General features: G+C 40.2%; 2 protein-coding genes across 2 annotated transcripts; one reads left to right on the forward strand and one right to left on the reverse strand.

The window, feature by feature from the left end:
• Positions 1-552: 552 nt before the first annotated feature.
• Positions 553-15646, forward strand: LOC108126396 (uncharacterized). Its single transcript, XM_017242977.3, has 3 exons — positions 553-1023; positions 7813-8152; positions 14045-15646. Exons 2-3 carry the CDS (start codon positions 8068-8070, stop codon positions 15163-15165), a joined length of 1206 nt encoding a protein of 401 aa, XP_017098466.2. The 5' UTR covers positions 553-1023; positions 7813-8067; the 3' UTR covers positions 15166-15646.
• Gr77a (Gustatory receptor 77a) lies at positions 8321-10320 on the reverse strand. The gene is made up of 2 exons (XM_017242978.3): positions 8940-10320; positions 8321-8504 (listed from the first exon to the last, which is right to left on the reverse strand). Exons 1-2 carry the CDS (start codon positions 10062-10064, stop codon positions 8343-8345), a joined length of 1287 nt encoding a protein of 428 aa, XP_017098467.2. The 5' UTR covers positions 10065-10320; the 3' UTR covers positions 8321-8342.
• Positions 15647-26342: the final 10696 nt, after the last annotated feature.

Here is a 26342-nt window from a genome sequence, read left to right on the forward strand (position 1 = left end):
TTGATCTCGACGAAAATTTACGACCTGTTGTTTCTGACGTTGATCTATGCTCTTTCATAAGCGAGCTTTTGCGAGTAAAAGCTCTGAGAGCAGGCAGAGAGGGTGATCACAGATGCCGGTTAGCCGGTAAAAATTTTACTACAAAAAACAAAAACAAAAACAAACAAGAAAAAAAATTAAGTCTAACTAAGTGTCTCGACTAGGTTTATACCCATTATTAAAGATCTTTGAAGTCTTTATAAAGGTTGAAATATTTTCTATTGCCTATTTAGAGGCGCCGGAAGTAGAGGGCTTTTTATAATGGCGGCTACTATAATAACTGTAATATAAAATATACCCTTTAATACTACAAGTACCAGACATAACAACATTTAATGCACAGTCGCATGGAATGCGGGCCAAAAGAGCGAGCTTTATTGCAGCCACATTCTCTGCGGTGGCTCTCACCGCTCGCCCTCTCTGAGCTCCACTCTCCTGCGCTGCTCTCTCCCAGGCTTTCTCTTAAAAACGATCGGCGGGGAGCTTTAAATGTGTCGGAGGCAAGCTTGAAAATTCAGTCGAAATTCAGCACCGAACGCGCAAGCTTTACGAAAAGCTGGTAGACAAGATTTATGAAGAACGATTAATTTTCGTTCAGTGAAGTTAAATACAAAACTATGTTTTAGCCAGAAAAATAAACACAAAACAAACGGCTAATAACGTTGGCAAAAAAATAAAAAAACAAGCCAAGTTGAAGAAAACCACAAAAATTTCAACGAAAAAAATAAAAAAAAGTAAAAATAATAGTAACGTGTGGCAAGAGAAAAGAGATAAAGTGAAAAAGCATGTGAACTTGTTGGGGCACAGCAGCAACAATAACAAAAATAACAAAAACAACAAATAGTTTATGCTCCAGCAAGAAGAGCAATAAGAAATTTACGTGGCAGGTGTGTAGAAGCGCATTCCACAGATTGTACACAATCTATATATTATATGGGACAAGGGAACCGACCCAGCGACTAAATCATTTTTCAAGTGCTGCAGGTAAGCCAACCTACATATCTGCTACCTCTATTTTTTTTATTTTTTGCCTTAGTTTGTTTTCTTTTTATTTTTATTTATTTTTTGCCGATTATATAAGCCTAGCATAAAAGTAGAAGGGTAATGACGGTAGCTTTGTTGGCCCATACAAACACCCAATATGGCTATACAAACAAACACCGACAGTACACACACTCTCTCACACACACACACATACACACCCACTAACAGTCACACGTTGAGTCGCGTACATAGATAAGATAGCATAGCTAATAATATAACAAGAGGAAAACTGTACAATAACGTCATTTATAAAATATTTATGGATTTCGTGTGTGCGAGGAGGTTTATGTTTTTTTTTTATTTTTTTTTTTCATTTCATCTAATTTTCTAAGCTATTTCAATTTGATTTTCATTCAACAAGGTTTCCAGATGCTGCTGCGTTATATTTAAACATTATTCACAGGCATTTGCTAAATAATAAACAAATTATAAATAGGTAACTTAATAAAAAGCAAGCAGAATAGCGCAAAAAAAAAAACAGAAACAGAAAACAGCAAAAACTGAGAGACAAATAGTCAGCGCGACTGACAGATCGTCAAAATGCTGAAAGCTTTTCGTACTACTATGCTCGGTGTATCTTTGTATCTCAGTATCTTGTATCTTGTATCTCACTCCCACTGCCGGCGCGCTCTGTCACTTGGCCTGTGTCGCGTTTTTTATTTGGTTTCGTATTTTTTTGTTTACACTAAGAAATCAAGGTTAAAAGCGCAAAGCGCCGCGGCGCGGCTCGGAGCGGAGCGGTGGCATGCGTAAATGGACAGAAATTAGGCAGAGGTGGAAGTGAATTTATCGCAATGATCGAACAATTCGATTTCATTAGCCGTCTCTCAGTGTGAGGGGGGTACACCCCCTGCCCTAACCCCCTGCCGGCCAGACACGCACACCCCATTAAAGAGTTACTTAAGCCTGGCACCACAGTGCGAACTATAAACTAAGAAACCCAGAAGAGGGGCCCTCCAGCTCTAAAGCGGCCCAAGACCAATGCCGAAAAATAAGAAAACCAGAGCAAGCAAATAAAGCCCCGACTGGGGGAGAGCTTACGTGCCGGAGTCGAAGTCCAAATGCCCTCGGGCTGTAAAAATGGCCTAAAATATTTACAAAAATAATATGCCATTTTAAAGGTATTTTGGGGTAACTTTTCGAAGATGTTAGGTTTTTATTTTGGGTTTTTGAATAAAATTTTAGCTATATAGCGTATAGCTTATAGTATTTTAAATACCTATAGCGAGATCTACGAATCTGTAACCACAGAGGTTGAAACCGTAAAATACTCAGTTACCCTATTAGGAAATAACATACATATTTAATAAAAAAGATAGAAAATCTTAATAATATTTTAACCTTTGAAAGTGAAACAATAGGCAGTTACTATTTAGCAACTGTTACTATGCGCTTTTTGAAAGCCTATTAAAATATAATAGCCTTGCATTTCATATTTCCCCATAGACGTTATTAAATTTGAATATCCGCCCCCTCGAAAATATTTCAAGATATTTAACAGAGAACTTATCACAGTTATTGGGGTTTTAATTCATAGGAAAGAATATATTATAAATTTATAGAAAAAAGCCTAAAAAACCCTATAAACAAACTTTAAAAATTATTAAAAAAAGTTTCATCGGAAAAACATAATTGAAAATAAAGTACTTTCACAACTTATAAGGTTTTAAATGACCTCCCCCAGTTTTCATTTCCGAAACCACCTTAATCAGCCTATTTTATAGAAAGTGTCCCCCTCAGAGAATTGGCCCTTTCAATATTCCCCTACTGACTTTTCGAAACATCCGCCCTTTCACTCAATAGTCCCGCATCTGGCAGATCGCTTAAATACCGTATAGTACGCCCTCAAAAAGAACTCATAACAACCCGCTGGCGAGCCATTTAGAGTTCAAAGCGATTTCCATCAACAGCTCAGCGAAATGCAAATGAAAGTTCAGCAACTGATTGGCAATACCATGGCCCCGCCCCCCACTCCACGGCATCACGTGCAAGTGCCCCAAAAAACTTTACAGACTCCACCTTGAAAGGGTATGCCGGCAAAAAAGAAAAATACGAAATTTAAAAAAAAGGCTTCGATGGCAATTCAGAGGTCAGAGCGAGGCAAAAGCGACCAAAAGCATAACAAAACCGTCATGAAACGAGACGAAACGACGGCTTGGCCGGGCTAGCGATTACACTGAAATGAAATATGATACCACTTCGTATCAATAAAGACTCCGATTCGATACAGCGAGAAAAAAAATTAGCTGGCTTCTGTCTCCAGTCTGCAGTTCAGTCCAATCCAGTGTTTAGCTCGACACACGATTTTGATTTCTTCGCAGATGTATCATTTGTACATGCCAGAGCCAAGAAAATAATCACCATACATAAACTACAAAATATTTGACATAAAATGTGTGCCAACACGATAATATTTCACCAGATATAACAGGGGAACGGACTACGTATAGAGGGGCTGGCTAGTCGGACTAGAACTAGAGACTTCTCCGACGTCAGGCATTAAATACAAATTAAAATAATAATCTTGAAATAATTCATTTTATGACATGGCATTAAAAGGAAGCAAACAAATCAAAATGATTTGATGCCCCCCGAATTCCAACATGTAATTAAAATCGTTTAATATTTTGCATATGGCCAATAATGGCCAACTAAATCGTTGGCCCCAAGATAAACTATGACGCAGAACGATGGACGATGAAATTTCTCGCCAAATTCCGACCATCTTGTTGGTAATTTCATGTTTGTGGGCATTTTCCATGTCAATTTGACGTCATTGAATGAGCATGATATATGTGTATATATTTGAAGTTTTATTCTTGAGATTAATATAGTCTTTTTTAAGAATAGATATATCTATTTTTTGGGGCGATTTGCAAGTCAATTAATGGGTTTTTATCGATACTTGATGGTTAAAATAAGAGAGATTATTATAAATATGCGATTTACTTAAAGAAAAAAAATTGTTTATTTTATTTAAATGGTTCTGTTAATGCAACTTCTTAGATACATTTAATAAAAACTGGCTTGGTTCTTAATATAAAGATACTTTAAACTATTTATTCTATAATTTTCCTCCCAAATGTGGAATATTTAAATGTCTATCACTTAATATTAAATACAAATTAGAGTAAAGAACAATTTTGATACGAATTTTTGAAAATATTTTAAGTCAATAAAGCATTTTCTTATATCCTATATCAGTCCCCCTATCATAACTTCAATTCCTAATATCCAATCAGTCTGAATTTTTAGTATATACTGTATAATAACTAGTTAACCACAACCCACTTAGAAATACCCCTTTTGAGATACTTTTAAGGATGCATTTCGTTGAGTGTATCTTTTTGCATGGAACCCAGGCCAGAGTTCCCAGAGCCAACTCCTGCTGGAAAGAGCTGGCAAGCTTTAGAGCTAGCTGCCTGGCTTTGGGCAACGGAAAGAGAAAGAGAAGAACTTACCCCACTCGGCGCTCATCCCGCCTTAGCCCCACAGAACCCTTTGTAATCGTCAGCCCCCACTCGCCCCCCCTTTTCGGCGAATGTACCTTTCAAGTGCGGGCTGCTACTGCTGCTGTTGCCGTTGCTGCTGCTTCTGCTGGCTCATCAAAAAAGCCAAAAGTTGTTGAACGTGAAATTATTGTACGCGAACACGAGCAAATACCAAGGCAAGATACCCAGACAGAGTGTGTGTGTGTGTATCTACAAGTATTTATGCACACACAGGCTCAAGCGAGTTTTGCATGTGTTGTTGCTGTTGTTGTTGCCAAGATAAACAGCTAAAAACAACAACAACAACATCGAGTGGAAGAGAAAAAGCTAAAAAGCCAAAGCATAGCAAGAGATGCATCAGATTTCGCAATTCAAGTGAAATTTATGGCAATAATAAAGCTTAACTTGCGTTCGAGGTAAGCGATGATGAACTATGTACTATATGTGGCTGCATCGGGCCAAGAAACTGGAAGTCAGGCATTCGTCAGCAGCATTTGGTGGCTCATTTATCTGGTGGCTGCCGACTCATGGCCCGTGAAACCGCCACCTTCCAATCACTCCAACTTACCCCACTTACTTTGCAACTGAAAGATACTTGCTTCCTATCGTAGAGTTAGTCATCAGCACAAATATGCGATTACGGTTAAAGATATAGAAAAAGATACAGTTACTGCTACCGCTTTAGCAAAAGATACAGATACAGAGTGTCTGGCAGAGGAATGCCTGCAGCGATAAGGTCTTCCATAGAAAAACATCACAACTATATAGACATGTGTGCTGAAAATTAACAGGAAACATTAAAGAAACTTCCAGGGAATCCGCATAAAAGCAAAAAAAAATACGAAATTCCTAAAATGTAAATTTAAAGCTAAATTTTAACTGAAATGTACCTATTTTTCGCCAACCTTGTCGCAACTAGTAACCAGACTTTTGAGTAGTTTTCCACTTGTATCTTTTACAACCCTTTTATTATCCAATTCCCATAAATCATATCAATGTGGTAATAAAAGAAATCATATAGTTTTTTTCAAAGTGTGCTGATGCAGGGGAAAGTTCTACCCACAAAACCCCAACAAAAAAAAAATAAAAAAAAAGAAACTGAAAGTATAGAGATGAAACCGTACAAACAAGTGACAACAGGAAGCCAAGATTAAAGAGATTCGACCAAATCCGACCCAAATAAGATAAGATCTGCTCGGTAAAGCCAACAAGATGATAATTAAAATTCCTCCAGATACAAAACAATATCAGCCCTGATTGTTGTCAGGTCGACTTCTCAGAACTGTAGCCCCCAACTCTCTGGTATTTTTGTATCCAATTCAGTTTTTTATTTGTCGGACCGTGCCATTTATATCCAATTTTTGGACTACTTATTCACTCGCTTTTTCCATTTATAAAGCATTTTTGTGGGTTCATTAATCTTGAATTGTTTATGGCTCCGCTTAGCCAAATAGACGATGTTTATGGCCAACTCTCCATGTAGCGTCAGCGCATACTCAATAGGTTACTGAACCTCCCTGCATACATATGTAGGTATGTAGGTATGAACATGTTCATGTACATACCTCTTTAAGAAAGCAAACAAATTCTAAGAAATTTCTAATGCCCGCAAACACTCTATTTTCACACACTCACTTCCATAGCGTAGTTGTTGGATGTGTAATCATTAGTGAACCAGTAACCCAACACTCTGTAAATTAAATCGTTTTCCTTCGAATACTCAACTTCCAACTCACAATACCCCACTTCTGACTAATGCAAATCCTACTGCAGATAAGATAAAAAAAAAGCTTTCATTTGCACGAACTTCTCTGGATTTCAGGATCCATTTGATCCATTCGAAATTTGATGAAAGGAAATCCAGTTTCAACTGAAAATTTAAACCCGGCTGCGAGGCACTGGGCGGGTCTCATATCATAAATCTCCAGTCCGCACAGTCGTTTAAATGGGAGTGGATGGTATACGGTTTAGGGTTTGATTGAATGGATATGAAAAGCAAATCTTCGTCCACTATGCAATAGAACACTGAGAAGTTGGAAGAGAGAGTTGGGAGTACTTATCTTCATAGCTTAAGCTTTTATCCACATTTAAGGTCTACTATTTTATTAAGCCTTAGCCTAATTTAAGGTTTAATATTAATATTATTTTAATAAAATTATCCTCAGTGCACTACACACTTTGAAATTTGTTCGATTCGGCCACGGACATGGACATGGACAGGGACATGGGCATAAACCAGGGTCTTTTATGGTACCTGGCACCGCCCCCATATCCATTCCCAATCGACAGTATTCATCCAATTTCCCCCTACCCTCAGCACCCAGCACCCAGTTCCCCAGATTTTCCGGTGTAGTGGTTGTGTCTTTATCAGTGCCTTTCAGTTTTTGGGACGCTTTCATTCAGCAGAAAGCCAGAAAACATGCACAAACATTTTTCTGTTGCGTATCTGTGTGTTTTTTTTGTTGTTTGGGGAGAAGGCGAAGGAGAGCGGGAAATGGTGACCCCGACCCTCGCTGATACCTCTGCTAGGCCCCACCAGTGCCACTGGCCAGCGCGTTCCCCTTTTCGCTTGCCGCTTAATGCTCCTCCTCCGAGAGAGACTGGCACTTGGTCATTAAAACTACTCGCAGAGCCGAAAAAAGGTTGCTATTTTTAGCAGTGACGAGCCACCGGCAAACCAAAGCAAACCAAACCCGAGCGAACGGAGCAGAGCGCCGAATTTTGTTGTGTGTAGGCACCTTTTCGTATAGTCTTATTAACGCTTCGAGTGTTTACTGCCTTTTTGCTCTGATTATACCCTTTGTGAGGGTATTTTTATACGGTTATAGAGCGTTTCTTTTTAATAATATTCTACATAATCTGGAAGCTATAATATTTATAAATTAATTGTTTAGGCACATAGTATTATTATCGTCTTCTTATAGTCATAATTATAATCCTAAAGTTCCAGAGAGCTCTTGCTTTTAGGTTTTTAAGGATCTGAATAATTCTAAGCTTAATCTAAAAAGCTTGAATAGAAAAACATATAAAAGACATGATAGAAAGACAGTTTCGTCACAGTCGTGGTGACCCCGACTCTCGCAAGCAAGGGTATCCAAACTTCGTCATTACTCAAACTTTTTACTTGGTCTTAAATTTTTTTGATTCAGTTTGAAGTGGGAATGCAATCAAATTAGAATTCGCATTCCCATTTCATCAGATGTGCGGAATAACAAATAAATTCTTTCGTTCGTTTCAGTTGATCCCGCCGAGAAGATGCCAATTGATTTTGATTTTCGCAAATTATAACGAGACATTTATATGATTTGATATCTGGGCGAAAAAATTCGCAGTCAGCCAGTCAGCCAGCCAGCCAGTAGAGACAATACAATATAACTGGCGGACCAGGCGGCGACAAGGTCATATCGATTGTCATCAGCTGTATAGCAACCCAACCACCCACCGAACACCCCGTTTTTCGGAAGAAAGCAAACAGCGAGGGAGAGTCAGGAACATGCCGAGCTTGCACAAGCCAAGGAGGTGCATGCACCAGATGCTAATGATATATGGACTAATATTTGTATCCAGTGCAACGACACGTAAGTAAACCCAACCCAACCACCCACCACCCAGTAGACAGCACCCATTTCTCCATTGGGATTCTGCTGGCGGCCTCCATAATACGTCGTGCATCAATAACATATTTGCTCAAGACCTATCTGGGGAGCAATTTAATTTATAAGTATGTTTGTTTATTTATGGCCATTGTCTGGGGCGGCGTTTTGTCAGCTATTTGTTTATGAGCTTATCAAACTGTATGAGGATCATCAGGTAGTTCAGCACGGCCCCCACGATGCAGAAGAGCAAGACGTTGTCCAGCCTGAAGAGCCCACAGGCGCTGACGGTGAATATGTGGCGGGCATTCTTCAGGAACAGCCCGTAATAATGCAGCTGCGGAAATGAAAAGTTAATTAAAATGAAAACTGACTGACATTCGAGCAAATAAGAATGAAATTCTGATATAAAAGGAATGACAATTTAATCAATATGGTCGGGTCTTATCAGGCTTACGATATTGCAGAAAAAAACAAGGAAATGCATTTTTTTAATTGAGGGTCAAAGGCAGTTAATTGGAGAACACTATACACAGGTTTACAATATCATACTTTTTTAAAGAAATTATGTTTTCTTAATTACGTAATGAAATTATGCTTATTAGTCATTAAAAGTTATTGAAATGCCCGACAGTAGAAGATATTTATTCTTTATGAAGTGCGATTTACGACCGGACCGAGTGGAATATAAAGTAATTCCAATCTATATAAGGTTTGGTAATAAATTCCCTAAAAGGCAGAGCATAAATATATGCAAATATTCAACACTCACTGTATATATCAGCTTCTTGTCGGTACACTCCGAGGGAAAACAGCACACGGCGGATCTGAAGGTCTCCCTGGTCCTGGAAAACTGCCTTTCCGAGTGGCGGGTGCCCAGGATCACCAGCAGGAGGCAGCTAAAGAGTCCTATCAGGAAGCATATGCCGTAGTAGTTGAATGGCAGCGATTTTCCGTACTTTCGCAGTATGAACTTGCTGTACCTCATGAAATAGGAGAAAAACAAGTGCACCATGCACTCGATGGGCACGTAAACCACAAAACACACGGCCTGCACGCCGTGAAGCCGGCAAATGCATTGATGGAGCTTCAATAGCTTCTGGTGCAAGTGCAGGACCCTCAGTAGTTCGAAGGCCAGCCACTGCTGCTGGGAGCCATAGAGCCGCTGGCGATCCGGGCCCAGCCGGGCTCGCCGGGAGCTCTCCAGAACGCCCCCCACATCCGCCAGGGTTCTGGCCAGCAGCAGGTTGGAGTGCCGCACCAGATGGGCCACAAAAAGCAGAATTAATGTGAATATGGCCAGCGATAGCTGCAGGATTAGCTGGCAGGAGTACACGAAAACCAAACTGAAGGCGTACACGAAATTGGTGCGCACTTCCGGATCATCTATCAGGATCTGCATGGGCTGGGCCGCGGCCATGACGATGAAGACTATGAAGAGTACCAACTTTGTCACGTTATTCCTGTTGGCCAGGCAGTTGAGGGAGTCCTTCAGCTCCTGGGTGTACATCAGTCTGTGCAACAGCCTCTGGCACTTGAGCAATCCATTTAGACACTCTATGATCTCCGCCTGCTTCGAGCAGCTTATCCACAAGCACAGGGTGGCCCAGAGGAGGAGCGCCCCGAATCGATTCAAACTAACCAGGAGGAGCATCTTGTGGTGGCGGAGAAAGGGCATGTGGTTGTAGATGCTCCAGAAGGCAAAGGGGGAATATACGCCCAAAAAGATCATCATCAGCCAGCCGTGGATGCGCCAGTAGCCACTCATCCTCACTCGTCGGATGGCAATGCGCGAAGACGGGCACTGGACTGCCAACAGGCCCAGTACTCTGGTCAGACCGTGCAGAAGGTACAAGGCCGACATGGCCACTAGCGACAGGACCCGCGTCACTGCCATGTGGATGTGTTACGAATGGATCGGAGCTGGCAACGTAACTGCCCCTGGGCATATGCCGTCTAGCTCCGTAATCCAATCACAGCCGAAGGCACCGCTCCAAGGCAATGCACTCTGAAAAATTGATTTCAATTGGCCCTTGAGCTAGTCAGGGATTTCTTTTGCATTTCTGCTTGAAGGTTTTAGAGGGCTTGAAGGGGTTTTGGCTTTAATTTAGACTTAAAGACTTTAAAAGGTGCTAATAAATATTATTTTTTAAATATAGATGATCAGAGATTCAGAGGACTATGTTTTTCGAAAGAAAACTATTCAAAAGTCTCAAGAATTATATGTATATTTCAATAGATTCTCTTCCCTCTAATTCCCTCTGAAACTATTTCAAAATATCTTTCAAAATATTTCACCAAACCCTGCCAAACAATTTCCCCCAAAAACTGCACTTTGTTGGAATGCTTCCATTTGTGCTGCCGACATGCAAATACCATTTCAGAACAGAAATCAATTTGTAGAGCTTGTGTAACATATTTTGCCGAGTGTGGTTATGCCAGCTATTAGCCTGATTGAATTTCGTTTAGCCAAGGCGTTCACTCAGCCAGATAATCTGGCCAGATAGCCGTATTCAGTGAGCCGAGGCAGAGCAGCCCAAAAGTGCCACAACAAAAGGATGAAGGGTTTGCCACCACTGGATGCCCCGATGGATGCATATCCAGGCTATATGGCTATATTTCTGACTATAAGAGGGATAAGAGGCTAGATGGATTGATGGAAAGCCGGCTCTGATTGGCCAATCGACTGTCGGGCAAGACAAAGCCAAATCACATTTTCCCAGATACTCGCATGAAAATTAGTCAAAATCGGAGAGCTTATGGTCTGTGGGTTACTTTTCAGGATAATGCTCGAAATCAGTCAATTTGCAAGTGGCTTCAGGTGGCTTCATGTATCTCTGCCCCTCGGCCCACTTGCCACCTGAATTGAAAGGCGAGTGTGTGTTTGGGGGCTTAACTGGATTTCCAATCAGTGCCTTACGAAGATAAACTAACAATTTAAATTCCTGACACAGTTGCCCCACTCGACTGAAGAGTTTCCGCATACGCATCCGTATTTCCATCTGTATCTGTATCTGAGCCTGTGTTTGTGCGTATCTGAGTATCTGCGGTGGCTGCAGGCCGCAAAGTCAGGACAAAAGTGTTGTGTTTGTTGTCGCTGTCCCTGTCGCTGGATTATTAAAAAAGTTTTCGCTTTTAAAGAGTTTTTCCCCACTCTGGTGTCTTTTTTTATTTTTTTCTTTCATTCATGCTACATAAAATGCAAAACACTCGAGTATCTGTATGTGGGTATGTGTGTCTTCCCTCGTACTTTCATCCTTTATGAAAACTTTCCACGGCTGTTTATAAGTTTCTCACCGAAGAACCAAAGTAGCCCCACCATCCAAAGTCGGTGGGAAAAAGGCACAAAAAAAGACAACCATGTATCTGCAAGTTTGTGTGCGCCTTTGTCCTCTTCCTGTAGTTTCAGTATCTGGAGTATCTGGTTCTGGCCCTGGTTCTAGTAGCCCCTGGTTCGCTGGATGCTGAGCCGGGCTCCGGCTTTATCTGAATAGGCAGCCAAGTGTGCGGTTTGGTTTTTATCTGGGTTAGGTGGCCGGCTACTCGGGCTGTTGCTCTGCCAGTTTCCCTCCCTCCCCAGACATGCCACAAAATGCAATGCAATGTCCTCGTCTGACGGCTAATTCATTCACATTTTTTTTATTTAGATTTTACTCTATAGAATCTCAAGAGGTATTACTCTCTCAGGGGGCTTGGCTTATAAATGTAATTCAATTTATTATAAACATTTCTAGCCTTGAAATGGCCTTCAGTACCGGGTATTAATACTAAGAGCTTGTTGCTGGCAGTCTTTTCTTTAATCTAAGGCCAACATATCTTATCAGTATTTATTTTTAATTTTTACGAGTCCTTTTTTATTACCAGAACCATTAAAAAAATCCAAGATTAATCAAAAAAGTTTGCCAATTTGAGCAAAAATGTCCGAAATATGAAATCTCCACTGTGAGAGCATAGAATCTTCGACACGTTCCATGGTGCTTACATATTTTTACGCCGAAATCAAGTTGAGCAGCATTTAAATTGTTTTTATTTTTTGGACATGCCTCGCTTAAATCTAACCTCCCGTCGCCAAACTTCAAAGTCAAACTGCGCACTCAATACGGCGGCGGATACGAGGGCGGCCGGCCTGACAACTGTCCCAGCTGTCCCGCTGATAACACGACAGCGGCAGCTTCAGCGTCAGCGAATAAATGCGAAAAACAACAAACAAGTAAAACTTTAATTAAATAAAGTGTAAGAAGTTTGTTGAGCTCCTTCAAAGCAGTCGGTCGCCCACCCGGGCCGTCAAGAATCTCCGTCGCACAAACCATTTTTTCGGTTCCCTCTTAGAGTCTAACATCAAAGTGCAGGCTGGCAGACAGTCCATGAAACCCAAAAAACAAAAAACCTTTCCAAAAAAAGTTTAGTTTTTAATATTCGACAGGCTGCGGGGAGAGTCTTATGCTTAAAATCGAGTAGATTTTTCCTGCCAGATATTTACTTTTGTCCCGTCTTCGGCAGAACTTGATTGTTTACCCGGGGCTAGAGCTTTGGGTTGTCGGTTGTCGGGGAAAAAAAAGGAAAAAGTCGATGAGCAGGCGAAGAATGAGAAATTTCCCATTATATGGGCGAGTGAAAATGACAAATTAACTTGAACAATGACCGGTGCACGTAGCGAACATCCAACCGGAGCTGAAAGGAGCAGAAAACTCCATGGAAAGCGTGGAAAAAGAAAAGCGAACACGACGAAGGTCGGCAGTTGTCGGTGGAGAAATGTGGAAAGGTGGCAAGTGCCCGGAGTTTAGTCTCTGGTTGTATATGGAATATAAAATTAATGGAAAGCAAACACACAGCCAACAATCAATGGCAGTCGCACTCACCGAAAGTGGGGAAAAACTTTAATTGGTTTAACTTTTTCGGGCGGACCGGTACTGTGGCACGTTAATGAATCACTTACCCAGATAGGCGCCGGACATTCGATCAGATAAGTTGACCTTAATGCATTCAGTTATACACTTTGGTGGTGACCCCAGCAAATGAAAAGCGGAATAATTAAAGCAGAGATATGGGAAAAGTTGCAAAAATGTTATGGGGTGTGGTTTGGGGTAACTTTAATCTACTTTTAAAGATCCTGAAATGGAAATATTTGCTACTAAGTCTGTGGCTTATAATTAGTTACCAGTTACTATAGTTTTTGGAGGTTACTTGATGTACTAGTTACTACAGTTTCTAGTTACTAGTTGCTAGTTACTTGAGTTACTAAGAAGACTCTCTTAATACCTTGTATAAGTTCCACTCGAGTTAATACTTATTAATGTTACTAAATACTAGTTACTAGAATTATGAGATACATATTAAATTCAAAGGTACCAGGTATACATATCTTTAAGAAACTTGCGTTATCCTACCGTACCCGGAGAAACTCTAAGCAACCTTATTTGTGTCTTGTAGCGAGCTAATAGTTTTACTAGTTAATATTTATTACTTACTAGATACTAATTATTTTTAAGCAAAGGTTGCCCTTATCCTTTTTTAAAAAATTTCCAACCAAGTTTCCAGCTGAAAAGAATTTCCAACCAACCATAAATACCCTTTAAAAATCGAATACAATCCATTTAAAAAAAGAAAATATTACTCCACTTCGTACCGGACTTCACTTACCTTGCCCAAGGTTTACAACTTCAATTTAGTTTAACAAGCTTCGTACTATTACCTTTTCATAAAGACTGCACCTAGACTCTTCGTGGCCATAACTAAGGGGGTCTTACCACCCCACCCCAATAATACTATTGTCTGGTAGCACTTAAGTACACCTAAGCTGGTACTAAGACCTTCATGTTTTATTGACAACCACTAACGGGTTCTTTATACATTTCCCTTGGCATATTTTCGTTACAGTTGACCAGAAGCCCAATCCGAGTCCGAATCCGTGTGACTCGATTAAGTGCCCGCCGGAATCGGAGATTCAATGCCCGGCGGACAGTTCGATACGCGAGAATCTGGACCTGATTAAGTCGAATGCGGTGGACTTGCCGCCGGAAGTCGACCACCAGCAGCTGCAGGTGTTTTACAACAATAACACGGAGATCTCCCAGGCGGACCTCGAGCGGTGCTGTTTGGCCCACAAGTGTGTGTGCAAGACCTGCTACATACCGGACTGCAATCCGGACAAGGACGAGGTGGTGGTGGAGCTGGTGCCGGAGGATCCACACACCCCGGGCCAATGTTGCGGCAAGCACGAGTGTCGCCCGGCGCCGAGTTGCACGGCGGAAACCGAAATGAAATATTTCTGGCTGGAACGATGCCAGAAATGCCAGTGTGTGTCCGGCACGAAGATTTGCCACCAGGTCTGCGACGAGGAGTCCATCGCCGAGGAGGGCGCCCCGCATTCCTTCTGCGAGTCGAAGAGCCTGAACAAGTTCTTCGAGAACGGCGAGGCCTGGGTGGACAACTGCGAGATGTGCGAGTGTGTGCGTGGCGAGCCCAAGTGCAGCATCACCCTTTGTGGCACCTACAACTGCCCCCTGGAGCGGCAGGTGAAGTTAAACGGCACCTGTTGTCCGGTGTGCTGGCCCGAAGATGAGCCCCTGCCAAACGAGAGCGTCACCGATGGCAGTACGATTGAGGACTACAAGGATCCCGAATCGGAGGAAGTCGAGGGAGATGCTCTGCCGCCCTTGTTGCCTGATCCCGAAACCACTCAGCACAGTGGCGACTTGGTAGCCAGCACCACCACTTCCACTAGTACTAGTACATCCACCACTACCAGCACTGCTAGTCCCAGCACTACAGCTGTACAGCCACCAGTTCCCGTGGCTCCAGTCGCCACCATCTGCCACTGTGCCTTCGATGCCCCCAACGTGGTCGAGGTCCGCCATCAGTCCAACTGCCTCACCTACGGGCTAATAGCCTACTCGGTTCTAATCACGATCGCCTCCCTGGGCATGGGCTTCTACATTTACACGCAGCGTGCCAAAAAACGTTCCTACGATCCAGTCTCCATGGATCACAGCATCTAAGCGGAGAGATACCACTTGGAAGGTAGTACCACCACCACAACTCTGGATAAGATTTCCAAAACGCAGTACTACATAGAAAATGTCTCTAGCGTACTATACAATCATGTTATTTAGACTAAGTAATCCTTCTTTTTGAAACCTCTTTTTGTTATGTGCTTTTCTAGTGAGGCCAAAATTTCTAAATGAAAATTCCCAAAAGTCCCTTTCTTAATGCTTCGAAAGGAATACTATTCTTCAAGGGCCCTCGTTATCCTTGCCTTTCTTTGTTTTTTTGGTATTGATCTCATTTTAATTTTTCACTTTTCCCTTGCAAAACAAAAAGAACGATCCCCCATTACGAAAAGAAATGACATGATAAGCCACGAACTTCCGCAGCAACAAATTCAAAGTATTCTTATGAAATTACGAAAAAAAAAAACAAAAAATATTTAGCAAACAATCAAGAGTTACTATTAAACAAACAAGAGCAAATCTACGTATATGTATATACTTCTCCTTCAAGGGAATATCAAACTTTTTTTTAAACTTAAACATCGTTTGTAAGAGAACTATAATACCAAATCATATTTAAAAAGCGAGTAAATGCGAAAGAGACACAAACTTGGTCGCCAACTGTCGTTTAGCTGTTAGTTGTAGTTGTTAATTTAGGAAGTATGTGATATATATGCTAATTAGCTTATGTAATTTGTCAACCAAGGCACGCTGCTGTTTTGAAAGAAGAGAAAAAACAGTATTTGCAACACAAGACCCCGAACGTCCCGGATGGATCATGAAATGGAGGTTCTAGGTTCTAGAACTCTAGCTAATGTCATAACGTTGCCACATAAATGTATACTACATGAAAACCTTTATTTAAATTTATGTTTTAAAATAAACCAAAATTGGTATGCAAAGCGACAAAACCAATTAAATTGATTGTTTTTCTTGTCCGAATTTATGGCAGTCTGCGACGGGTGACATTTATTCGATATATTTATGGGGTCAAACTTTAAAGGACCTTGACTATTGCTTTCGTAAAATAATAAAAAGGATTTAACTTGTAAGTATGAGCTCTCAAATCTTTAAGGTACATAACAAACACTTGGCATAAGACCCATAGACTCACTCACTTTGTATACCAAAATTCAAACATTTTAAATTCGACCTTCTGAACCCAAAGAAGTGAGAAAAGGTCGCCTCCTTGGCAAATTGTATGCTAAGCATAATGTCATGCCATGATATGATTTATAATATGTAATAAGTTCCAGCGCAACTGTGAAGTGGGTAACATAAAATACATAAAGGTGCTGATGATGGGAGGGAGTCCCGGGAATATGCATGGGAATTGGTTCTCTCGGTGGCACTCGTCTCGTTGAACCTCATCGGCCCGGCCTTTGTGCGTGGGCGACCCACGTCGAGAATTTGGAAAAATGGAGAGCCCAACAATGTCATACACTTTGTTTAGATTTTTATCAAATGCTAAAATATCAAGAATAGGGTATGCCAGAAAAATTACACTTTAAAATAAAAAGAAGACTTTAAACATTAAGTACAAATTTCATGAATAGTTAAAGAGATTAACTCGAACTATTTCTATCAAATTGAAGATTATGATTATTATTATTATAAAATATTTTGTATATAATATCTTAAAATATTTTCCCAGTGTTTTTTGGCATTTTTATTTGGGGTATAGAGTCGAGTGGGTGGCATAGTGATTTACAGAGCCATACACCTAATAAAAATGCCACTCGAATGGAGGAATATAGTGGGGATTTTGTGGGGCCCAATGCCAATAGTTTTGATTCAGCTGAAAGCAGAGCCAAATAATGACAACCCCACTTGAATCCGAACCAGGACCCTGGAAACACGTGTAACTCCCCCCGAAACGATTGCAACCGTCAAACGTTTTGTAAGGATAAGCAGCAAGGCATACAAGGATACAAAAGCTTGCGAGGAGGGCAGGAGCGGAAAAAAATATATAACAAAGGCTCAACACAATAGACTTCAAGAGTTTGGATGACACTTTGAGTTATTTTGTTGTTGATGCTGTAAAAACACGAAGGCAAGCCCCAAAGATATGCGATGGTAGATTTATTGAGGCACCGCACCAGGAACAACAGCAAAAACCATCCACAGATCTCATGGAAGTAGTGGATGGATATCCCAAAACTTTGTTCTTAGTGGACAAGGACGAGGAAGACAATTAATTACTATCCTCTGTAGAAGAGGGCATTCTGTAGCAAAGAACCATCAAATCTGAAAGAAATAAATTTATACTAAACATTTTTGGAGTGTGTGTTTAATAAATGAATCCCCCTAGTCACGCCCATGGTGGGAGCCTTCGATAAGCGGAAGGACAAGCGCCCACTACACAGATTTGCTTTTCAGCCAGACACACAAACTGGAAAAAAAGCGAAGAAATATAGGAAGTATAAAGTGGATGGAAAAAAAAGTATACTGTTGAAATATATATCTCAGCCAGTACCACCAGCATTCACCATTCAACACGGCCATCATCGAGACTGGCGAGGCAGCTGAGGATCCCGGGGGATCCCTGGAAGGAGATGGATTTTTGAGCTGAGGCCCATGGACAGGGGGCATTGAAAGGCATCCGAGCAATCAAATCCATGTCTCGAGAAGTGAATAGCCACTGCAAACATTGCACAAAAAATACACAAAACACGAAACAAAACTGAACCGAAAGGAGATTGGAAAGTGCAGACAACAAAGGGAGAATAGGGGAGAAAGTGGAAAGGAAATGGGGAAAATACTTTCAACGGTCAAAGGGCAATGGAAAACTATCAACAGTAACAAGCCCTATCGGGTGGACAATAAAACTTTAAAAAGGACTTTAATTGCTCTTCGACTAAGTGAAAAATTGTGTAGATTCTTTTAAGAATAGACAAGTTTCTATTTTTTATAAGGGATATATACTTTCTAGACTATTATATAAAAATACTAGATATTATGGAAGGGGTTTATATTCATAACACTCATTTATGCATACCTATGAATGCCCTAAATTTAATGTTTTGTATAGAGGCTGATACTTTTAAAAGCTTTGATTTATAATAAAAAGGAAGAACCTTAAACTCCCTCCCTTCATAAAACATTTAAAATGGCAAAAGGATGCTAAAGACAGAAGGATAATTCCAAAAATAAAACCAAAATGTCCGGCACATGAACAAATGTCATGTCCAGACGAAGGGGGAAACGGAAAACACTTGATATGCAGCCATGTTTAATGGAAATGCCATCAATTTGGAACAAATCCATCCAAACTAGAAAGGATGGGAGTGAAGAAGAGGCTCTTCCCAGAGAGGTAGAGGACTGACACTTGTCACATGCCATAAATGCTAATGATTTATCGAAAAAGGCAAACGAAAGCCAATAAAACCATCAAAGACGCCTCGCCATTGATAACCGCAAATGAGTCTAAGCTGTCTGGCCATGAATTCATAGCCAAATATGTACATATTCTGTATGCATATACAATATACATATATTGTGGGGTATTTGTGTGAGATTGTAAGGAAAGACCCAAATCCATATATCAAAAGCACATTAGCCCAAATTTGAATTGCCAATTGGCATTTGAAGGAGAGTGTGTGGTAAGTTGTACATACATTAATACATACAGATGACAAAACCCCAAGCACATGTCAAAATTAAATAATGTACCGCACGATTGCTGACTCGTCCTGCATTTTCCATGCAAAAGGACACACACACCACCCAACACCAGCCCAACGCCCACTTGTAGACACCGTCATTGGCATTGGCTTTTATTTGAATTCGGTGCGTGCGGCTGTCACTTGTCTGTTGTCTGTTACATTCACCATGTAAACACAACCGCAGGCAATTTTGGCAATTTGCGTCAACAGGCGAAATACGGAACCGACCGAAAAGCACAGCTCTGCCACCACCGACAACAACAACAAAAGGAGCTCAATCCCAGCACACAACAAAAAATATGTATATCCAACATACATATAGAAAAAAATTACACAATTAATTCAACTCCACATTTTCATTGCATTTGGTTTATACATTTTATTTTCTACGGAAATGCCAGAACACACAGCACAGCACAGTCTGTTTTTGTTTGTACAAAAAATGATGAAATTTTATTTTCCCATAAAAGTCGACAAATTTTTTAATCTTATTATACTCTGCAGAAAAATAAAATTATGGCTTACACAATGGCATAAATATTCAAAAGCGGCGGATATTTTCATTTGGTTTTAAAACCATATTTATATTAAAGGATTGTATTTTAAACGCAGAAAGAAAAATAAAGGATTAAGAGATGATTCATGAAAAATTGCTAAATAATATTATTTAGTCTTAATACTGTTAATCTACAATAAGTTCCTAAACTTAATGGTATTATGAATTAAATATTATGGAGGATATGTGGAGGTATTAATAAATAAATACTACTTCGAATTCTAGGTATTTCGTTACAGAGTTTATAAAAAATATTATTAAATTTCATTAATTAAAGACAGGATTTACAAAAGAAGTTTTGAAACCAAGTTTTGAGATAAGGTATTAGAATACTTAAAGAAACTATACCTTAAAATTACTATAATTCTTTTATAAAATTTTTTTAAACTTCATAAATAATTTTAGACAACTTCCTCTTATTTCTTCCAAAAAAAAACCCTCTCAGTGTATAACCAAAGCCAAAAACAGATTCTGAACGGGCGGCCAAGAGACAAACGTCTCGCCTTGGCTTAAGCCGAGAGGTAAATATAAGCCATGGGGGCATTTGCCTAGACGGGCCTCGAATTGTGGGGCAAATGGCATGAGCCGGGGGGGAGCGTGGCAGGGCGGAGGTGGGGTTATGGGAAGGGGACATGTAAATCCGCATGCACCCAAGAAAAGTGTTTGCTTTTGGGCCGAGCAGCCAACACACAACCGATGACACAAAAAACAGAAAAAAATAAGCAGAAAAAATAAGGTACACAATTCAGAGAAGAACAAAAGCGAGACAAAAATTACAAAATACTCAAACAAACAAGGAAGGTGAGGTGGGCCATAGTGACAGGTGAGAGGCAAAAAAATACCCTCGGAATAAAAAATATATACCAATATTTATGGTACAGAATGACATATTTGCAAAAGCCATGATTGATAAAAAATTGTAAGGTCTACAAGTCTACAAAATCAATATTTCGACTGAATAAAAACCTCTCAAAGTTAAAAAAAAGAAAATCAAAACAAAGTCAAAGTTAATTAGTTTTCCTCCATAAATTAACCCTTGACATCCATCTACCCTTGAACCCATTGTAACCAGGTACAGGGTGCATTCACGAAAAAAAACACAATAAATGGCATAGATACAAACGAGAAAAAAAATTGTTATGCCCGACAATGCCATCTCAAACATAAACAGAGCCACACCAACGCGAACGTAGACCAACACATGCCAAAATATATACACAGATATATAGAGAAACATGCAGTAATTTTATATTATGTACCAAACCATATATAAATATTTGTGCAAGGTAAGCGGAATATTTTATATTTGTCGACGACGCGCCCAGTGTTGTATGGCAGAATGTAACGAAAACGAAAATCCGCACATCCACATTACGTATACGTAACCAATCGAGGATGCTTCACTGGATGATACGGAGGAAGAATTCCCGCCCCCATCCCCGTCCCCAATAGAGGGAATCCGTCAGCGGGGAATGGAGGAGAGGGGACACCTTAAAATCGGTTGTCGTAAGCATCTGCATGCACCGCGGAAATAAATCAAGAAATAACATTTACACGTTCGTTTTATGTTGTATTTGCCACGTAACAATAAAAGAGACCCATGGCATGAGGCTCATACCACCCGAAATATCCCGAAAAGCAACCGCCGCCTAGACCAATTTTCACCCCCATCCATGTGGTTGGCACGTAAACACCCTCCGGCCCTCTAGATGGGATGGCAGTTCTGGGAATTCTGGGATTTCTGGGCGAGAGTTTTGGCGCGTCCTCCATGGGGGACAGCACAGAGTGAATGCCAAAGCCATACCCGGAGCCAGGCTGGAGCCGAAGCCGAAAGCTGCAAAGCCAACCAAGACAATGCCACAAAGGAATTATTTACTACGTGATACAACACTGAAGTCATTCCGGTATAAATGTGCTTTGGTGCTCTGTTGCCTGCCACGGGTTCCTTTTTTTTCTCCTTTTTTTTGTGGGGCTGCCAGAGATGAGAGCGTGAATCAAAGTACTTATATTTATTTTGAAAAAAAACTATAAAGGATTATAAAGTGAATCTATCTGACCACAAATCTGGACACAAAGTTTCTTTCAATTAGGCGGACAATGGAGGATCATGTTGACGGACAGTGAGCGGACAGGCAAAGAGACACACAGACAGGCAGACAAGAGGATAATCTGAAGGATAACGAGTGGAAAGCCTCACAGACAGACTTCATGACAAAGGAATGGGAAATAGATGGACAGAAAAGTCATTAGCGGACAAAGAAACGGACAGCCAGACATGAGATTATCGACTAATTTACGTAGTATAAGCTTCTATAGATCTATTAAAAATAAGTATACCATCTTGAATTTCTATACTGCATCTTGCTTTTTAATAATTGTCTATAATAAATCCAATCCAAACACGTCACCTTAACCAAATAAGATTCCCCATATAAATTAAAAAAATCTTCACCTCAGACTATGTATGCAAATCCATTTAACGACATTTTGGTTATATGACTCACACGAGTGTTAGTCTGATTAAGTGAGAATAGTCTTTGGCTATAAAAGCTCTCTTAAATCGTCCCAAAATCGTATTTAAATTGGCTGTCAAGTCAATAAAATGCTTCCAGGCTTTTAGTATATGATTCAGACTTGCAACTCTTGTTATTCCATCAGATTTTTGTTTGTATACAAATTCTCATTGATTTTTGATTGAATGCACATTCTGCATACAAAAAAGACTTCAAAAGTAGAAGCATAAACATTGTCGGGATTTGTCAAAATTGATATGCTTCAAAGAGTCTTTATTTTTTTTGCTTTTTGGCCGACACTGACAACACAAAAAGCCAAGTGCAGGCATTTCTTTCAGCCTCAATAAAGCTTCCAATTAAAAATATTCTCGTGAACATCAATATTTTTGCTGAAAAGATGTGTGCATGGAAGGCTTTCGTTCCTTGTATGTAGGTGCTTGACTTTTGATTGAAATTTTATTTTGCTCTAAATTGGTTGGGCATACAAACTATGAAAAAAAAAAAAATAAAAAAATTGGGCGAGTACAATCAAAGTGATGATTTGTAAAACTCAAATATATTGAGTTCGAAACTGTAGCCTTTAAAAAGGCGAATGGATATGCAAGGTAATGCTTCTCTTTAAGAAAATCAAGAGATTTGATTTATGTTTATTTTATTTAGTAATAAATAAACACCCAAATATTTTTTAAAATTTAACAACTTTAACAATATTAATCTAAAATGTATCTTAAAGATATCCTTTCAATGTCACAATGTCAAAAGTGAAACACAAAGCCTTTCGCTCCAATCACGATGTCACCTTCAGCAAAGCTCTCGAGCGCTAAAGGGAGTGAAAGTACTATTAATACATAAAGAAAGCATTTCTCACCCATAAGCGCAAAAAGGCCATCGCCATCGCCATCGTCATAGCCAACGCTATGGCCATTGCCATCCTCATCCTCATTCTCATAGTGGGGGCTATATCCATCGCGTTGGAAGATCGGGTGGATTGGTGGGGGACGATGGGCACGCGGCGCATTAAGCAAACGACCGCGGCGAACGTTTTTGTTGCCGGCCAGCTGCAGAAGCGCAATAATAAAATTTTCCCCCAGCAGGAGCTGGAAAGGGGGAGTCCGTATTGGCTTTAAGATGAGCTAGCTAGCCAAACTCAAAGCCAGAAACCCAAAACCAGCAAAAACAGAAGGAAAGCTGGCCAGGCAGGCTAATCAGCTGGGCGCACGCTAAGTAAGTTTATTAGACTATTATTTTGAATTGGTTTTCTTCGGGGCCATTGTCTGTGTTTGCTGGTCGACTGCATCTGGCCGTAAGCTGGTCTTCTTCTAACGGATTCCATTGTTTGGCCAAATGCAGCGTTCAACCGGAACAGGGCACTAGAAAAGAATAGTTTTATCTTTCTTTTTTTTATGGAACAAAGAGAAAAATATAAGGCATTTGGAACTATATTAGAATATTATTAAAAATATTGAAACTATATGTTTATGTCCTCTTTATACACTAGTCCTAATATTTTCAGTGTAAGCTGCACCGGTTAAACGAAAGTGCATCTTACAATGCATTGCAATGGCAAAGGCCATCTATATTCCAGCCGGGAGCCAGTGTTGAATAACAATGCAACGAACTGCCAAAAGAATCCCAAACCATAAAATATCCGCATATGGCGGAACTGTTGCCGAGCGACGAAAAATTTATCACATTTGTGACCTCTTTGTGGGACAGTCCTCCGCGATAAAGTTCAACTGAAAAAAGCACATGTCACTTGGTGCAGACACTTTTCAGCAAAAGAGCGTTGAACTCGAGCTATAAAAATATATACCAAAATTTATTCGACGATTCCACAAAATAGCAACACATTGCAGAAGATGATGTATTCTTTTTTTTTTTATAAAAAGTATCAATTCTTTTCATAAAATTTGAAGTGGTTACCCAGGATACTCTGTTCACCCTACGGAAGCGTTTGTCAACCAACACTTTCGATCCCATACACAGCCACTTGTCAGTTCTAATTGACAATAGAAACTAAAACTGGCCAAAAGGGTAGAGGGCTGGCAGTGAAAGTGAATGGTTGGGGCGGTCTGGCCCACCCGTCACAAATCTGCGCCCGAGGCATACAACGGGGCTGCAAGGACACAAGGCGACCCTTGTTGAAACTCAATCAAACGCCTACGTAGTCGGTGAAAAGTTCAAACAATGAAGTTGCTGCCACTTTTGAGGACCCCACAGTCCTGCTGATTTTGATTCCGATTCCGAAGTCTCGATGCCTCGTTGCTGATGCTGATGATGACGAGGCTAAAGCTGCCGCTCGTCCCAGTTAAATAGACAATTTTGCACACAAATCCATTTAATCTAGAGATAAATAACATTTAGGACCAGAACCAGGACGAGGACCAGGACCTGCCTCATCAGTTGGCTCGTGCTGAATGGGAGACCAATAAATACACTCGAAAAAGATAGAAAAGGATTTTAAATAATTCTTTAAAAATTAAATAAATATAATATTTTAAACTTTATGAAGAGTGCCAAGTCTAAGCTTTGAATATAGCTTATCTGAACAATAATCTTGTTAATCTTGTGGTTTACTTACTTACATATATCTCACAGTCTTACTTATCAATTTTTATATAATATTTTAACTATTATTTATCCCTAAAATCCTTGATCCAAAAACTAAACTATTTCTTTAAAGTGCACCACAAAACCCAAAAATCCAAAAGGTTCTTTTCGGGGGGGCACTTAACGCACCCGAAAAATTCTTACGCAGCAACCTAATGATTCCCCTAGCAGATCCTGCGGTCCGCCCACAAATGGCTGGCAAGGACCTTCGGCTCCAGTGCGTTTCTGTTTCCGTTTCCTGTTCCTTCTTCCTCCATCCTTCCGCTTCCCATCCGCTCATATCGATTTGTGTGAGGCGGCAATAAAATCCACTGTGATTAGGTTAAAACTGTTGACTTTCAAGCAGGGCTTCCTGTTTGCTGGTCCCTCGTCCTGCGTGCCGCATCCTTTGTGAGTCTGCTGATGTTTTGCCGTTGCCATCGAGGCCAAATCAAAGTGGTTAACCCCTTTCCCTTTTTCCCTGCCCAATTCACCCTCGTATTGAATGACTGGGTAAATCGAAAGAGATAAAAATACCCAAATAGCATTCGGCTCCCAGAATCATTGACTGAAATGTGATTGTATTGTGCCCTGCTCGCTTTCTCCACCTACACACCTCGTGCTCCATTTTGGCAACACCCCCCGCCAAACCCCTGTCTTGCTAGTGTGACACTCATTTATTTAATGGCTTTAACTTCCAATTTTCCAATTGTCAGACGTGCAGCATGCTGGCCATTAACCAGAAACCAAAAAGCAGCAAAAAAGAGGAATATAAAAGGGTAAGTACAACAATCGAAAATGGTTTCGAATAGAAAGCCGTTAGCAGCAGAAATCTAAAACGAAGTTCAAGTACTCTTTTATTGAAAACTATTAAGACCAAGATTTAAGAAATTTTGTAGATAATTTTATCCTTCAAATAGTCCTACCTAATCCTGTCAATTAATATCAAAATTTTAACACTTCAATTGGCAAGAATTCCATTTTAATGCCCATTAAGAAACCATGTTAGATTCATTAGCCAAGTTTATGGCCAAATCCATTAGCCACAATGCAGGCAATAGAATTTCCATCAATTTCTAATGCAAATAAGTTAATTTGAAAACACTGACTAGAACAGAACTAGAATAATCCGCAAATTAAACTGTCGACTCTTGCTTTCAATTTAGAATGTCAATCAATGGAGAATCCATGCTTCAACAATTCCCCAAAATGCAAATTCCAGGTGATTGCGTCATGGTAGGATTTTGGCAAGTGTTCGGGTTTAGAAAATTAACAAACCCGGCAAGATGTTCGGTATACCTTTTTGGCCAAAAACGCTTCACTTGTCAGTGAATAATGTGCTGATGCTGCATTTGAGTTGTGCCACCGAAAGTGGAGAGGAAAAAATTCGGAAAAAGACTGTGCCCCGAACAGCTAATGAGTTTCAAATAAAAAATAATATGTAGGTATATATTTGTGCACTTGTTCACAAGGATATAAAATGCAAAATCTGTAAAATAGAACGAGGGATAAAAAAAACACACAAATGAACAAAATGGCACACTAAAGTTTACAAATGCAAATTAGATACTAAGCAATGTCAGCAGGCAACAAATATGTCATAACCGAGCGACGAGAAAAGAGACAGAGTTGGAAATGGATAGACAGATGCAAATGAGGGAAATTGGAAGCCAAAAAGAGACGGGAGATAGGCAAGGCGAAAGAGAGGGGTGATCTGACAAGCGAAAACATTTATGAGCGCTTGGTCTGTCCCCATCCTCGGTGTCCTACTCCTTCTCGTCGCTGTCTGTTGTTGACATTTACAAAAGAATTGTAGAATATTTTTTAGCTATATATGAGTATGCAAAATATTCCATGGCGGGC

Source organism: Drosophila bipectinata, chromosome 3L (assembly GCF_030179905.1).
Source record: "Drosophila bipectinata strain 14024-0381.07 chromosome 3L, DbipHiC1v2, whole genome shotgun sequence".
Lineage (NCBI taxonomy): Eukaryota > Metazoa > Arthropoda > Insecta > Diptera > Drosophilidae > Drosophila > Drosophila bipectinata.